This window comes from Sprattus sprattus (assembly GCF_963457725.1).
Source record: "Sprattus sprattus genome assembly, chromosome: 6".
Lineage (NCBI taxonomy): Eukaryota > Metazoa > Chordata > Actinopteri > Clupeiformes > Clupeidae > Sprattus > Sprattus sprattus.
In genome coordinates, this window is record NC_137925.1 from 29,938,429 (window position 1) to 29,954,259 (window position 15,831).

Genomic DNA, 15,831 nt, shown 5'->3' on the forward strand with positions numbered 1-15,831 from the left:
ATAGTTTTCTAGACAAATGATTGCAGAGTTGGCGTAAAAAAACACAAATATAATAACTTTCCAATAAATCATTTAAACAAATATGGCCTGCTGCATTGTTGGCTACGTTCCAGAATACATTTGGTAGCCAATTATCCAGCAGCTTCTGTTCTACTTGCTCTCCGAAGTCTCAGAACACCCGTGTAAATAGTAACTTTTCCATGCAGTGAACCTAACTCCACTATCTGTAGGCCTACTCCTCAGCTTCATGGAGCATATCTTGTAACATTGTCCTAAGGAAGAAATCATAAAAAGAAAAAGAAGAACAGATTTTCCATGACGCCATTAGTCTTTTCAGGTTAAAAAAAAACAGCGGGTCCCCTGACTAACTCCGTAACGTGACCAGGATACAGATATTGGACAGAAAATGAGAACTACTTGAGTGTAAAATCACCACTGGCAACAAGTGGATCATGCCATTGAATCTACAGCAGTTGCTTGCCTGTTTTACACAAACTGAATGAGAGGAAACCGTTGAAACAGTGTTTAAATCAAAATAAAATAAAACGCGAATTGTTAACTTAAAAATAATAGTTTGCTAAAATAAATAGGCTATGTTGAATATAATAAAAAAAAACATGAAGCATATAAGCTATGCAACTTTACCTGTAGGCTACCCTACAGTTATAACACATGTTACTTGGAAGGTTTACATATCAAACTTGAATGGCTTTGCATCGGTTGAAACTGCAGACAATGGGACTGCAGTGCGTGTGCAGAATGCCATACCACGCTGGTCTTCGTCGTTGCCAAAAGGTTCCTCAGGGATTAAAAAAAGTCTCAGTACTTTCAATCCCACCCCCACTTGTTGCCTGAGAAATGCATTCACTACGATGATCGCTTAGTGGGAAGGTGGTCCTCTCTGTACCCTGCGGCTGGTGTATGGGTAAAGCTGATGAAATCAAACAATCTCGTTTGACCAAATCATAATTCGTATCATCAGGGTCAAGTGTGCTTGAAGATATCATCTGAATTTATCGTCCACGGAATAAAAAATCCGGTATATCTAATTTAACTTTTTCCTCATTTATGGCTGTTTTGCCAAAAGTTTATTGAAAAACGCGCAGCTCTGTCCATACGAATTGTTTTATATTATTCCGATTTCTTTCTTTTTCTCTGGAATTTGGGTATGGTCGTTAATACACTGGATGTCGTTAATTCGCTGAGCTGAAGACGGTCTATGTGATTGGTTTAACAAGTACCTTTTCTCCTCTGTGAAGCATCATGGAGCCCAACTCCACCACGGGCGGGGCTGAGGAAGAGCTCTGCGAAAACTTAGTGTCAAAAGTGGTAAGTGGTAAAATGGATTTACCATTACTGTCATTATATTTCACAAATTAGTGAATGAATACCAAACTTTTTCATAAGATGAAACAGCAAAGTCCAGATGTAAAACTGATTTTTGACAGTAAAAACAAGTATTTTGTAAATTTGTAGGAAAAGGAGACAATACTACATTTATACCAGTCTTTTTCCAGATGCATTTTATTGTCAAATTGGAGCAAGTGTGTGGTATTTAGTGTAATGAAACAGTTTAAAACCATATGTAAGTTAAGAGATACCTTAAATATCTTAAAGGTGCCAGATGCAGTTTTTGTTCTCAAAGAAAACGTTCTACAACGACAATAACAGTACCATTCTGAACAATGATAAATACTTAAAAGATGATTGTTTCTGCCATACATCTTGATTCTTTGCTTCAGGGATTCTTCTACATTGCCAAAAAAATATGAACTGTTGCAATAATAATGTTAGATTCAATTAAATGTTTTTTGTCATGTCCTCATAATTACATAAATGTCATTAGCCTCAATTTTATTTCATTTTTTTTTTTTACAACAACTCTAGTTATTTTGTTTGTTTGTCCCTCTCTAATTCTTATTTTGTCTGTGTGTATATGCAAGTGTTTGTGGGAGAAGATGTGAGGGAAATTGAAATAGCCCAGCTTCATTGAGTTTCTATATCCTGTTATCCATGGTGGTCTACTGAGACAGAGGGCTGGGACTCAATGTGCAACATCTGGGTTGTGGGTGACCTTGCAGTCCTCCTGCAGCTGCAGCACTGGGAACAGAGGTTAGCTCTCCCAACGAGGGTTAGCGGGGTCACCAGGCCTCCTCTTGTGTTCTGGAGCACAGACCAGCGAGGACACTGATAAGCTGAGCACCCAGCCTTAATTGTCAGGACTACGGAAGCATTTTGAATTTTGCAATGCATATTGAAAACAGAAATATTGGACTCACTGGTAAAAAGAAATTAAAAGTGAGGGAACAAGATTTTGCAACCTATCTGGAACCGATTCTGACCCTTGTCCTCTCTCTCTCTGTCTGTAGCCTACGGAGGCGCACCGGCATGGGCACCGGCTGGCAGAGGCCATGGAGGTGGAGCAGGAGGGGCTGGTGGAGCATCAGCCGCTGGAGCAAGAAGACCTGAACTTTGAGCGCTGGAAGCCCAGGCCCAAGCCTGAGAGGTCGCTGTACGACCAGATATCTGCCCTGAAACAATACTTCTGGAACCCCGAGACAAGGGAGTTTATGGGTCGCTCGGGGAAGAGCTGGAGTGAGTAGAGAGTGTCTGGAGCGAGCTCACACTTGAGGGGAGTGCATGTATTGTCCATTTTGAATTTAATTGTTATTCAGAGTCCTTACACAGTGCCAATGGGTTCATAACAGACATTTAGACATAAGTGGGATCTATTGATTTGTGTGACATACATGTTAGGGATCATTGGGAATACCTAGACTGCTCTCATGTCTTACTATGTCTTTGGTTCTGTCCCAGGGTGTGTGTGTGTGTGTGTGTGTGTGTGTGTGTGTGTGTGTGTGTGTGTGTGTGTGTGTGTGTGTGTGTGTGTGTGCCTCAGAGTGTGTGTGCAATCTGAGTGTTTACATAGGTGCACAGATCATTTAGAGCAATCGTGACAAAAACAGGCTGCCTGGGGAACAGGGCCCAGTGGGAGAGCACTGTCACAGGCCATGTGCTGGCCAGGAATCACATTCTTCATAGCCCTACCGTGCTTTCCCCTGCCTCTTTCCCAAAGCCCTTCTGACCCCAGACTGTCTTGAACACGCTTGTGGCCCCACAGTGCAGGCCAACACGTACAGCCACACAAGTGATTTTCTGAAGAGCTCTCAGTCTGAGCTCTCAGAGCATAACTTAGATAAACATTTTTTTGGCAAAAAAAAACACATATCCTGGAGAGGTTTTCCCAGTCAGTAGTGACAATCCGCTCCAAATATCTTTAGTTATTATTTATATAAAAATCTGGACAATCAGTTGACGAATCAAATTCCATACATTGTGTAGTTTTCGCTGATTTAGTTAATATAGAGTTTAGAGTGAGAGAGGGAGAGCTCCTTGAGAGATGGTAGCCAATGTGCTCCTCTGTTGGGGAGGGGGCTGCTGGAGTCTGTGGTGTGTGTCCTGTGAAAGGAGTGTGTGGAGGCACACAATACCAAAGTGGGGTGATCAAGCTCCTTGGAGCGCGCAGTGCTTTTCTATGGCTGCAAAAGACTGTCATTCTGATGGCAACCGGAGGTTCAGTCTGTCCCCTGAGTGAAAGGACAGCTGGGAGAATTCCACTGGGTTTGAACAGAAAGCCCTTTGTAGCTGAGGGGACACAAGGCTGGCTGCAACTAGTCTCTGTCAAATCGCCTGCCCAGTGAAAGCCATTAAATTCTGGGGACACATTTTGTTTGATCAGTTACTAATGGACAGTTAATTGAAAATTAAAGAAGAATGGCCACTGTCTCTCCTGTCTGGTCGGGCTGGCCAACCGCTCATATAGGATCAGTTAAACGGGCTTTGAGTAGCTGACCTTGGGTCGTTTTATGTTTGAGTAGGATTAGTAGGAATAACTTACCTGGAATCAGGAAACTACTTGGTTATTTAAAACTGATGTTTGTCCCGTATCTTAAGACCCTTGAATTAAACCGAATCCATGCTGTGTTGATGCCCAGCGCTGTGCTGAAGTCATTGCCTAAGCAAGGGAGATCCAACAATGTGTGTGTAATAACATTCATATTTCTGTTCCTCCAAGGCCTCATCATCTTTTTCTACTCGGCATTGTACACTTTCTTGGCTGCCATGTTTGCTGCTTGTATGTGCTGCCTGATGTGGTCCATCAACCCTTACAAACCAACCTACAATGACCGGGTGTTGCCACCAGGTAAGAGCTTCATCTTCTTCCACTACTCCAAGATCTTCTTCAGTCTCTTGCTGCTGCTGCTGTTGGACTAGGGGACAAGCAGGCCATGGTACAGTGATCTGTTTTTCAATTGGCAGGCATGGTGATGTTCCCACATGTAGAGGGATTTGACATTGCCTTCAATGCATCCGACCGCAGCTCCTGGATAAAGTATGTCAAAGTTTTGGAGCAGCACCTCAAACGTGAGTTCTGACCGATCAATGATGTCATGATGATCTGAACACCTAACATAGACACATGATAATATTTGATGATTTTTTTGAGAGACAGTAAAACCTGAGAGTATTTTTTGGGCTGAATGGACACAGAGTTAAAGCTTCTCTATTCTCCTCCCTGCCAACCCCCCCTCCTCAGCCCATTGAAAGGCTGGCAGGGATAGAGAGGTTTCTGTGGGCTGAGCGTTTCCACAGTGAGCCAGCCCGGGCCTGTCTTTGTGTGAGGCCAGACCCAGTAATCAACCGTTGTTGAGTTTATTTATGGGAATCCACCCCTCTGCCCCCACCATCTCCCTCTCCCCCTCTCTCCCCTCTCTCTCTCGCTCTCTCTCTCCCTCTCTCCATATCTGTCTCTCTTTCTTCTCTCAGCGTACGATGACTCTGTTCAGGAGGAAATGAATATCCCATGTCAGCAGGACAAATATTTTATGCAAGATGACAAAGAGGAGAGTGCGGAGCGAAAAGCATGCCAGTTCAAAAGATCATGGCTTGGGGAGTGCTCAGGGATGTCAGATCGTCATTTTGGCTACTCTCAGGGAAAGCCCTGCATCCTTCTCAAGATGAACCGGGTGAGAGACCACTAACTACTTTACCATGAAAGAAAAACGTCACATATGTTTACATTGAAAAACTGTAACATACGGCTTTTTACAGACACTCATAACCAAGGACACGTACCACCAAGTGTTCTGAGGTGTTGTGTGTCTAGTGCCACCTTGTGGTGGCTTCTGCTAATCACATGTGCTGACTAAGCTGGAACTGATTGGCCAGGTTTTCGGAGTACTTCCAAGCGAGTGCATATAGGATTCATGGCACATTCTGTTGCCACATAACTCTATTTGTTCCACTCTTTTGTAGATTCTTGGCTACTTGCCTGGTGACGGAACCCCAATAAACGTGACTTGTAATATGAAGGTAAGGGTTTATCTAGAGATACAAACATTTCACATGCTATTGTGAGCATGTAGGTTATCCAGTATACCACTCATTGATTGAATGTTTATTTTCACAGAAAGGGGACTCAGGACACCTTGGAGAACTTGAGTTCTATCCAAAAAGCATTTTCAATCTCATGTACTACCCCTACTATGGGAAGCAGAGACACGTGAGTGTAATATTCAAACAATATAGCATCAACTGCAGTAAATCAACACGTCCGATATTGGCTTGTATGGTACAGCGTGTTCCTGAATCCTGAACCAAAGTGCCTTACTCTAATGGAACCTTTTTGTGCAGGTGAACTACACATCGCCAATGATCGCAGTGCGCTTCCCTTCAGTGCACCACGACACCCATCTGCACGTGCAGTGTAAGCTCCACGGCAAGGGCATCATCAATGATTCAGCAACCGATCGCTTTCTGGGAAGTGTGTCTTTCACTCTTGAAGTGGGGGGGTAGCGCCCCACAGCCATGGCCTTCATCCATCTCCTTTTGAGTTGTACACATTTGCAAATGGAAGATCTTACTATAGATGGAGAATTTCCCCTGTACGCCATACAATATCTTTAGTCTTTCCCAACTCCCATGCATAGATAGCTATAACTTTAGTGAAAACGCTAATGGAGACACACCTCACACAAACAAGGACAGAGTCAGTGCTGGGAGGGAGGACGAGGACATACTGTACTTTTCATAAGTGAATGCATAGTTTCACATAGTCAATAGGAGAAATTGTGTTTTATCTAGGGCTTGGAAAGGACTTCTGAAGTCATTTGTGTGGAAAGTGTGGCACACATGTAAGACTTGACTGAGCCTACTTTTACCAGAGGGCCTGATGTTCCAAAAAAGGGAAGTTGATTTGATCATTTATAGTTACACATTAACTTTGGAGCTTCAAGTTATTGGGCGTCATGAGTTTGTCAGACTCACAAATTGTTACACATTGGAGTGGCAAAATGAAACAAGTAGTTTTTGTATAAAAGTTTGGTTTGGAATATTTTGTAACACTTCTGATTCATCAACATTTCTTTTGTACAAAGGTTACACCCTCTGAAATGCAAAACGAATATATTTGTCTTGTCACTGAGCTCAATTTCAGATAACCCAGAGACTATTTACCACGAGATTGATAGTCTTGTATTACAATATCAGTTTGCTTTCTCCTTTTAATGTGATAACAGGATGCTATTCTTTAGAATTAATCATTTCTGTCTATGATATAGTTAACAGATTTGTTTACCTTTAATCTAATAAGTAATTCTGTTAATTACTGCCCAAAAATGGGTTTCATTCCATGCTAGGTCGTAAATTCTTTTTTTTTTTTAAACAAACAAAAGGAAATGTTAATCCTCTCTCTGCAGATGGATATTAAGTATGTTAGACACGCGCAAACAATATAGAACAATATGGATCAATTCTTAATGTTCTGAAATATCTGGTGAGACTCAGCAGTATTATTTATTAATGTATTTGATAATGTTGACATGGAACAATCAAATGTTAACGGTGAAGGATAGGTTTACTTTGGAAACTGCGTAACCTCTTGGCAGTTCAGAGATGATATATTTCATTGGCAGACAATAGTGTGCCAGAATACATTTTACACGAAAACACTCAATGTCATAGCAATGTAAGCAATAAACATGGAACTGAATTAACTAATTTAAATAGCGTGTATGTTTTTTTTTTTTTTTTACATTTTATTATGGTCAAAGATGATTGTCCCATTTCTGAGCACTTACTGTATATACAACCTACAGTAAAGCACCTTTATGGCTACCCTGTTATGGTCATGCAAATCTTATGACTGCAATATTTTTTCCTACCAAAACACAACAGACACTGGTCAAAGTCTAAGAGTGGCATGTTGAGCAACATGATTTCTGGCAGGTTGTATTGCTCAGAATGTAAATAACAGCCAACATAGACACTGATGTAATCACGAGGCGCATGACGCAGGTACTTACAGTAAAGCAATAAATCCCATATTTCAGGTTTTAAAGATGGAGAGGGGTCATGTTTACGAAATAGGGAAGCCATTTTATTTCATTTTCCCATCATGGTACAGCATACTTGTCGTGACATTCTTCAACCGATCGAGACAGACATTAAAATGGAGAAAAACAAGGGAGTGCAACCAAGGCACAACATTTCAGTATTCTGCGATCATTTTGTGACTGATAAATATCAATTTCACTGTTTGGAGTTGTCAGAGACCTCTGAGAGCTAAACTGTATTTTTGTATCAGTTTAATTGGCCTGTTCTTCTGAGATGTTCTCGCAGTCAGCAATCCCATACAATGTGTTGAAACTAATCCCTTCTCTGCCATCTTAATGTGTGAGGATGAGCGCACAAAATGAAAGTGAAGACATGTAAACAAAAGCCTCACGGATGCATCGCTTGCTGCTGTATCAACACGATCTCCCTTTACCTGAGAGACTTGAAAAGGAATCTATCTCAGTCCAAATCTTAGGGTCTGTTCACCACTGTTTAAAATGCTAGTAAAGTGTCAGTTATGATTAGTGTCCCTTTATAACAGTAGAGGGTATATTAAGTGCAAAAGGTAAAATGTCACAAGAACATGGTTAAGATTTCGACAATCAAGTGATCAATCCACATCAGAGTGTTTTCAGAAATTTCAACATGTGCATGGCATACATTCAAGGGCTTCAAAATTAGCATTAGTCATGAAATTCATAATTAAAAGTCACCTTATTCATCAATTCAATACAGCACAAAAATCATTGACACATCAATATTATACAGCACAAACAAAACATTTTTTTTTAAAGAAAAGAGCCTAAATGCAGCTTTTCTACAGGAGGAGAGAAAGAGAGAGAGAGAGAGAGAGAGAGAGCTGATGTACAGGAAGAGAGAGCCATTCAGCTGATGCCCTTCTCATGTATTTCACATCCACAGGTGGTTTCCTAAACCTGGTTGATATTGAAATCAACCCATTTAGCATTTTGATGTTCAGCTAAATGCCTTAATGTGACTCAGACTTAAATCTGTAAATAAAACATGTCTAATTAGTGTTCTTCATGTGGTCCAGGTAGCCGTCATCAAATTGCCACAGGACTACAGATCTGCAGTTTACAGGTCTGTAATACTAATAAGATCAGACACGTGGCCATTTCAAAAAGAAAAGGACGTTCATAAGCGGTTTGAAGTTTTTTCCTTCATCTTACGTTTCCCTATTGGGCTAATGTGTCCCAGGTTCATGAAACCACCCTTGAGAATGGATACAAATTTTGAGAGCGCATAATCATCTTACATGTTTGTGTGACACTAAAATAATGCAGCCACATTTCAGTTGACGTCTGACTTGGCTATTTGCCGCAGATTTCAACACTTCATGATCTCAAATCACCTAGAACCTGCACTGATATGATTAGAATTCATATTCCAAACAAACCAAACGAGGAGAAGACATCTAAGAGAAGTTGAGTGCCGGGGCAGAGGAGGGCAGAAAGAGTGTGATGGGGGGGGGGGGGGTGCTAATGGAAGAATTATACAGACTGGTAGCCAGTGCGACTCTTCCTCCGGCCAATCAGGTAAGAGATAAGTACAAGGATGATTAGGAAGCTGAGTGCCATGCCCACAGCAATGGGCACTAGAAAGCTCAAGTCAGAGTCCAAGAAGCACTCCTCAGCTGCCAGGGAGAGAGAGAAAGAGAGAGAGAGAGAGAGAGAGAGAGACACAAAGGTGCAGGTGAGTGATTACTGAAGAGAGAACATTGAGATGGATACTTGGTGAGTTACATCAGGAGGGTGGGAGGGAGAGCGCAATACACCATCACTTTGGATGCACAGGGGGCTTGCGTCAGCAAACTAGGAATTTCAAATTATTTCAGTGGGAGGTGAGCAGAAAAAGAATCATATATTATCTTGTTAATACTTGGAGGGCAAGTTTAGGTTAAGTTGCATTTGAACTGCCCAGAAGCAGTTTTATGTTTGCGTGTTTGCTGGCCCTGCGATTCATTATAATCACATCCAAAAGAACGTTAACGATTAGAAAATTATTTCATGCTAGAAAATATTAGGTTCTGCTGAAAAAGAATCTGCATTTCATCATCGAAGCCAAGACAGTAGTCATGCTGTTTTACTGTGATCAGAATTCTGTGTAGTTCACCAATGATCTGGATACAGGGTAGGTGACTTAGAAAGACTCATAGCCAGTGGCTTGGTTTCTCCTCCTCCCAATGAAATAGGCCACCAACACTATAAGAATAAGGGCAGCCAAGGCAGCTCCCACTGCTATGGGGACAATGTAGTTTTCCCCATCAGCCTGGCAATCCTCCGCTGGATAAGATGAAAGAAGGGTAAAGAGATATCAAAAGACAAATTCAGTCTGACATCTGGAAAATGAAAACTGTAATTACACACAACATAAGAGTCCAACACACTCTTTATTTTGAAGGTCAAAAGTAGCTTGCAACTGTCAACACTAAATACATAGATATTTTCATATCAGGGTTTTATTGACTTATTGCAACTAAAAACTTAAAATGCATTGAGACAGACAATCTTTTCATTTGACGCCATGGGAAAAAATAACAATGATTTAAAAAACAAAACACTTCCATCAGATCCCCTGACTTTGATATGAAACTGAAATGGAAAGTGGACACTTATTCCAAATTCCTTCCAAGCCTACGTATGGTGTACTCTTGTCAAGTGTGCTGTGCCAAGCCCATCCACATTTCAGTTTCAGAATCAGCCATGTCTGAACACATTTCATCTATGCGTTTGGAAGGAGTACGTGTCCGCTCATGGACATTCCCTTTTAGCAGGATCACACCTCTCTCAAGATGCCTGATATGTCACAAACAGTGAAGTCTCCACTGGGAAAGGCACATTTGAAAATCAATCCTGTGGGCAAACAACCCCAGTTAAAGATAATGGATGTGAATAGATGGGGGGGGTAGATCGGTGTACTTTGAGAATAATTTTAATTCCAACCCTATACATAAAAGAAGCAATTTGATCAAAAGCCACACAACATCTTCTACACAAGTTCTTTTGAAAAGGAAACCAATCTGGGGCCACCTGATTTTGGTAGAGATCGAAAGAATACACAAGCGCTCCACACCAAATCAGCCCAAATCATTATTTGTGAAAAAGCAAATGATCATGCCTTTCTAAAAATGAGGGTAATATTTCTAAGCATTTACCCACACACACACACACACACACACACACACACACACACACACACACACACATTCCGTCCTGGCGCCCATGTACCCAACTTTCAGAGCACAAACTGTTGCAAAGGCTATTCACTAGTGTTGCTGAGCAGCATCTCTTACCAAGCACGGAGTGTCCTTTGAATACACTTAACATAAAATACAGATTTGCAAGGAATAGCTTAAATGCACATACCACAATTTACAACACTATCCCTTTTAAAAAAAAAACCTAATGCCAAAAAAAACTTTGAATGCGGGGTGGGCTAACTGTAACTAGCAACTCTAATGACTGGCCACAAAACATCGCCACATGGATTTCCCCCCCAGTTACAGCTGAGACCTCTCAGGAAAATTGTGGATCTAAAAATGCAGAGAAATTTGGTGGCAAAATGCCGCATCAACTTGTACTCTTACATTGACATTTCGCACACTACATTGATTCAATTAAATGTTTTACACCCTTCATCTATCGATGCTTTGAATAATATCCCTGCCAATTACATTTTAAACAATGCACAAGAATAACAAAAAGGTACCCTCTCGCACATGCAAAAATCAAATAAATGATTGGCAGCTGATAGAGGACTTCAAACAATGATTGCACAAAGAGCTGATTCAGCTCTGGTAGGATTCGTTCCAAAATTAATCTACAATTTATGTCCACCAAGTTCCATTTTGCTGTAATTTCAGCTTGGATCAGGCAAAATGAAGCAACCAATATAATGGGGCTTAATGAAGAGAACACACAATTACAAATACATGAGGGATTGAACAAAACAAAACCAAGGGAATGTTGGGAGGAAGCTGCAAGTGTACAGTCTGATGTGATTTGATACAGGATAAAGCTAGATTCTTTCAATTGCAGGGTTTTCTATCCTTAAAAGTAGTTGGAATAATAATAATAATAATGATAATAATAATAATAATAAAGCACTTCCTTCATAAGGAAGGTTCTGTGACACCTGACAAAAGTGTATGTGATTCTGGTTGACTGTAGCCAAAAGAGACTGTGCACTTACTTCCTGAACACACTTAAAAGGGACATGAAAACTGAAAAAACTAAAAGAAATGATAAACAAAAAGAAAAAACAAACAAAACAAAAAACCCAACAAAAACAAAAGCAAAAAGAATATATATCTTGGGGTGATGGTGGTCCTGGAGTGTCACAGAGCCATCTGGACTGGACACCAGCATAATGCTGCTTTCATCAAGGACAATTTGATGCTGAGGGGCCAGCTGCCAATTAAGAGGTGACAAAAAAGCTAAAGTTCTGATCCAGGATCAGGCTCTGTGACATCCATACCCACCCCCGAGCTGAACCGCTTTGTGGGAAGATCAGAATGAAGAAAGTCTTAAGTGACTGCCTTACAGCGTCTGATATCCGACATAGGTCTTTCTCCGACCAATCATGTAAGCAATCACTACTATGAGAATCAAGCCGGCCAGAGCGGCCCCCACAATGATTGGGATTAAGATGCTGGAGTCATCCATTGCACATTCATGAGCTGCAGATAGAGAGAAAATCAGTGAGCACAGAGTGAGAGGGCCTTTGAGCCATGTGATCATGGAAATAACACCTCCAGCATGTCTGTCATCACACTACTGCAGGAGCAACTTAGATCCTCACTGGGCTACATGGAAACACTAGACCATGAAGGACGAGAACCACATACCTGTGCTGAACTTGTCCTCCTCCACTGCGAAAGGCTGGACCTGCAGGTCAAAGGTGTGGAGGGCCAGAGCGCTGGTGATGTCGTAGCTCTGCTCCTTCCTGCACATGTAGGAGCTGCCCACAGACGCCTCCCAGAGGGCCAAGCTGGTATTGCCGAAACTCAATTTGCCCCCTAAAAAGCACAACAGCACAAGAGAGAAGAGCATGTTGAAGGGATAGGAGGGGATAAAAGGAGGACTCAGGATCATATGACTGCTCCGTGGTGAATCATGGCTTACCACTGGTGTTAGTAACAGTGACATTCAATGAGTGCAGGCGGAATCTGTTTGTCACCTGCAGAACCACAAAGAAAATGGACAAGATCAGAACAAGTCGAAAAGCGCACTTTGCCAACAGTTGTCTGAACTGGAAACGGCAGCTGACATGATGTATAACACCAGAACAGCACAATCACTCACATTAGCAAAGACAAAAAGCATGGAGATTTCCTTAGAATCCAGCTTGAGGATGGAGTCACTGCCATTGCTCCCACACGATCCACTGACATTGCTCGCTTTAGGGTCCAGGTTGACGCTGTGGACCTCCTTTAACACACAAAAATATACACTTTTATGTGTCAGCTTTTAATACAGAGCAAACACACCTACAAACAATGTCCCTATTCATAAAAACATTCTAAAACACATGCACAGCCGGTGTTTTCATACACATGATGTTCAATAATGAAGGTTTTATTATCATACACATGATGTTCCATAATAAGGTTTTATTTACAAATCCATGTGATGGCACTTACCTCGCCTAGCTTATAGCTGAGTTGCAGGCCCATTCTGGCCATAAAACAGGCAGTGGAGTTGGCTTGGGAGTGGAGGGTGTAGTTCCCAGTTTGGGGACTGGGCAGTGGAGAGGGAGTTGGAGCAGGGGTGGTTGTGTTGGCAGGAGTTGGAGCAGGGGTGGTTGTGTTGGCAGGAGTTGGAGCAATGGTGGTTGTGTTAGCAGGAGTTGGTGCAATGGTGGTTGTGTTGGCAGGAGTTGGAGCAATGGTGGTTGTGTTGGCAGGAGTTGGAGCAATGGTGGTTGTGTTGGCAGGAGTTGGAGCAATGGTGGTTGTGTTGGCAGGAGTTGGAGCAATGGTGGTTGTGTTCGCAGTGGTTGGAGCTGGAGTTGGAGTAGTGGTGGTGGCGGTGGTAGGAGCTAGGGTTGGTGCAGCAGTGGCAGAAGTTGGTGCCACTGTTGAAATATTTTGACTGGAACTCAGGTTACCTATGGGATGCAGGAAATCAAAGTGTGAGTGTGAGTTTAAAAGCAAAAACCTTAAGAGGGTGATTGTCCCCGTCAGGATAAATAGCTGCTTACTCTTAGTCATTTTGATCCCATATCGGCATGAGGAACAATCAACCAGATCATATTTAAGTCACAACCACAGTTTATGATTCCATCATAAAACAAAACTGGTGACGAATCATGAGAAGACTTATCAAAGTTCATGTGGACTATTGCCAACACTGGCAAAATCAGGAAACAGCAGTGCAGCAAAACATTGAGTTACACCGAGTTAAATTAAGGATTTTTTCTAAAGTAAATCAAGAGACAACAAACTAAATATTAAGAGCTCACAAGAACAGAAGATGCTGAGATTACAGACATCACACATATTCCATCACAGACATGACTGTTTCATCAACAAAGAAAAACAAACAACATTCAAACTACCAGAAAGACAACAATTTTAGTAGCTTCATTATCTTTGAAACTGGTACAATTTTAAAAGATTTCCGTGCAAAATGTCAAAAACTAGTGCCATAGAATTAGTAAGGATTTTGCGACTGTAAAGCCTCAAGCATATCAATGCCCCGCAAGTATTAACCTACTTCCTGTTAACAGCCAAGACACATGACAAGGCCGTTTTACAGCATTGACAGATCACGGGCATATCCCGGGTTCACCTGAATGGCAGTTACTCAAGTGATTAAGCTAATTAGTAACCTGTAGGGTTTGCATCCTTTGGTTTAGAAGATTTTTGTCACATGACCCCGGAGGACTCACAGCCGATCACATGTTCCTCAGATGTTAGATAAGTCTCGGGCAATTCAGCGGGTAGAGAAATAAATAACTAAGAACTGGCCATCAACAGTAAGGTGAATAATATCACATCAATAGTTAATTAACTGGTGTAATTGTGGACTCGTAGAGTTCGTACACCATTGTTTTTTGCTAGGTCACCCGAGCACAAATTCTTGATCAAATGCTGAACTGTCCAGTTTTTCTCGAATGACCTATGCTAGGTACTTTAGGGGACAATACAAGCCACTCTAATTAATTTAAAATCCAGTGCATCATTACAACTAAGTTACATGTAGCGTTAGCCAAAATGTCAGGTTACTAACCAGAGCTAAGGGTGATTCAACTAACGTAGACACCGCTTTAATCACAGTTTCAACATTGCATTTTAACAGATTACGAACCATAGAAGCAAAACAACATTAAATGTAACTCGGTTTAACATAAAATAGCTAACGTATCGAGTTTAATTTCTAGCTCGCGGCATCTGGCTAAATTATCGTAAACACGGCCAGATTCGGATATCGGCTACCTTAAATGCAAACACTAACTAAAAACAGTTTAAAAGCATTCCGTTGTAGCTCTGATTTCTGTTAGTTTGATGGATCAAAGTAAAGCGGTAGAAAGCCTACTGTTTGCAAAAGAACGTGGACCAAAACAAATCGTTATGCCATCGCCTAAAAGAAGTTCCATTGCTAACGATAGCTAGCTAACGACAGCTTTTGCGTAGCAGAAAATTAGCCAGCGAGCTAGCTAGTAGTTTTGTTGGTTCTTTCCAGGCAAGGCCTGACGTGACGAGGCAAGACAACTTTTATTCTGAGATTGTTGAGGTAAAAACGAATAACAATATAGAGTTGTGTACTTACCACTGGCTATAACCAGAAGCATCGTTAGACAAATGTGGCGAAACATGGTTTTAACGTTCAATTGTAGATACCCCCGCGGATGACTGACACTAACTGCGGCTGAGACCTGTGCTGGCGCTGTATCTTCGCTCTCTGTTAGCTCCGAAGCACTACAACAGGATATGAAAGTCATATGACATGAGAAACAACATGCGTAGGCATAGCCATAAGCTGCATCCTAGCCAATCAGAAGCGATCTGGAAGTATCTCCCGGTAACGTCAGGTAGACCCAGACCTAAAGCGAAGTGACCCAACGTTTGGATTTTTCGATGCTCCACTGTTAATTGAAATTATGGTAGCAATTTAGGGCGACAGCAATTACATGTAATGCATTCAACGTAATTTAAAGTTACAATAGAATATATTTGTAACACGCAATACATCGCGATTACTGATATGTGACGTTAACTAGCTAACGTCAAGAACTTGCCATAACGTCACACACTTCAGACGAGTCTTCTGACCCATTGAGAAGAAATATTATTTGGGTTTTCTATGGATAAAGTAACGTAGCTAAACTTGTAAAGAATCTTCGAGAACAAGATGAATGATGGTGAGACATTAACGCTAAGGTATTACAAGACATTCCCCTTTGCAACAGTAA

The 15,831-nt window shown here is 41.5% G+C and overlaps 2 protein-coding genes across 3 annotated transcripts; one reads left to right on the top strand and one right to left on the bottom strand.

The window, feature by feature from the left end:
• The first annotated feature begins 897 nt into the window (after window positions 1-897).
• atp1b4 (ATPase Na+/K+ transporting subunit beta 4) lies at window positions 898-7,027 on the top strand. Its single transcript, XM_080841440.1, has 9 exons — window positions 898-1,039; window positions 1,260-1,329; window positions 2,370-2,595; window positions 4,076-4,204; window positions 4,321-4,425; window positions 4,828-5,027; window positions 5,317-5,373; window positions 5,471-5,563; window positions 5,695-7,027. Exons 2-9 carry the CDS (start codon window positions 1,264-1,266, stop codon window positions 5,854-5,856), a joined length of 1,038 nt encoding a protein of 345 aa, XP_080697566.1. The 5' UTR covers window positions 898-1,039; window positions 1,260-1,263; the 3' UTR covers window positions 5,857-7,027.
• A 1,956-nt stretch (window positions 7,028-8,983) lies between these two features.
• Window positions 8,984-15,320, bottom strand: lamp2 (lysosomal-associated membrane protein 2). 2 transcript variants are annotated; one of them, XM_080841170.1, is made up of 7 exons: window positions 15,189-15,320; window positions 13,058-13,524; window positions 12,720-12,845; window positions 12,540-12,594; window positions 12,263-12,433; window positions 11,959-12,094; window positions 9,562-9,698 (listed from the first exon to the last, which is right to left on the bottom strand). In XM_080841170.1, exons 1-7 carry the CDS (start codon window positions 15,232-15,234, stop codon window positions 9,680-9,682), a joined length of 1,020 nt encoding a protein of 339 aa, XP_080697296.1. In that variant the 5' UTR covers window positions 15,235-15,320; the 3' UTR covers window positions 9,562-9,679. The 2 variants fall into 2 exon arrangements, with proteins under 2 accessions (XP_080697297.1, XP_080697296.1); XM_080841171.1 differs by lacking the exon at window positions 11,959-12,094 and having other exon boundaries at window positions 8,984-9,698.
• Window positions 15,321-15,831: the final 511 nt, after the last annotated feature.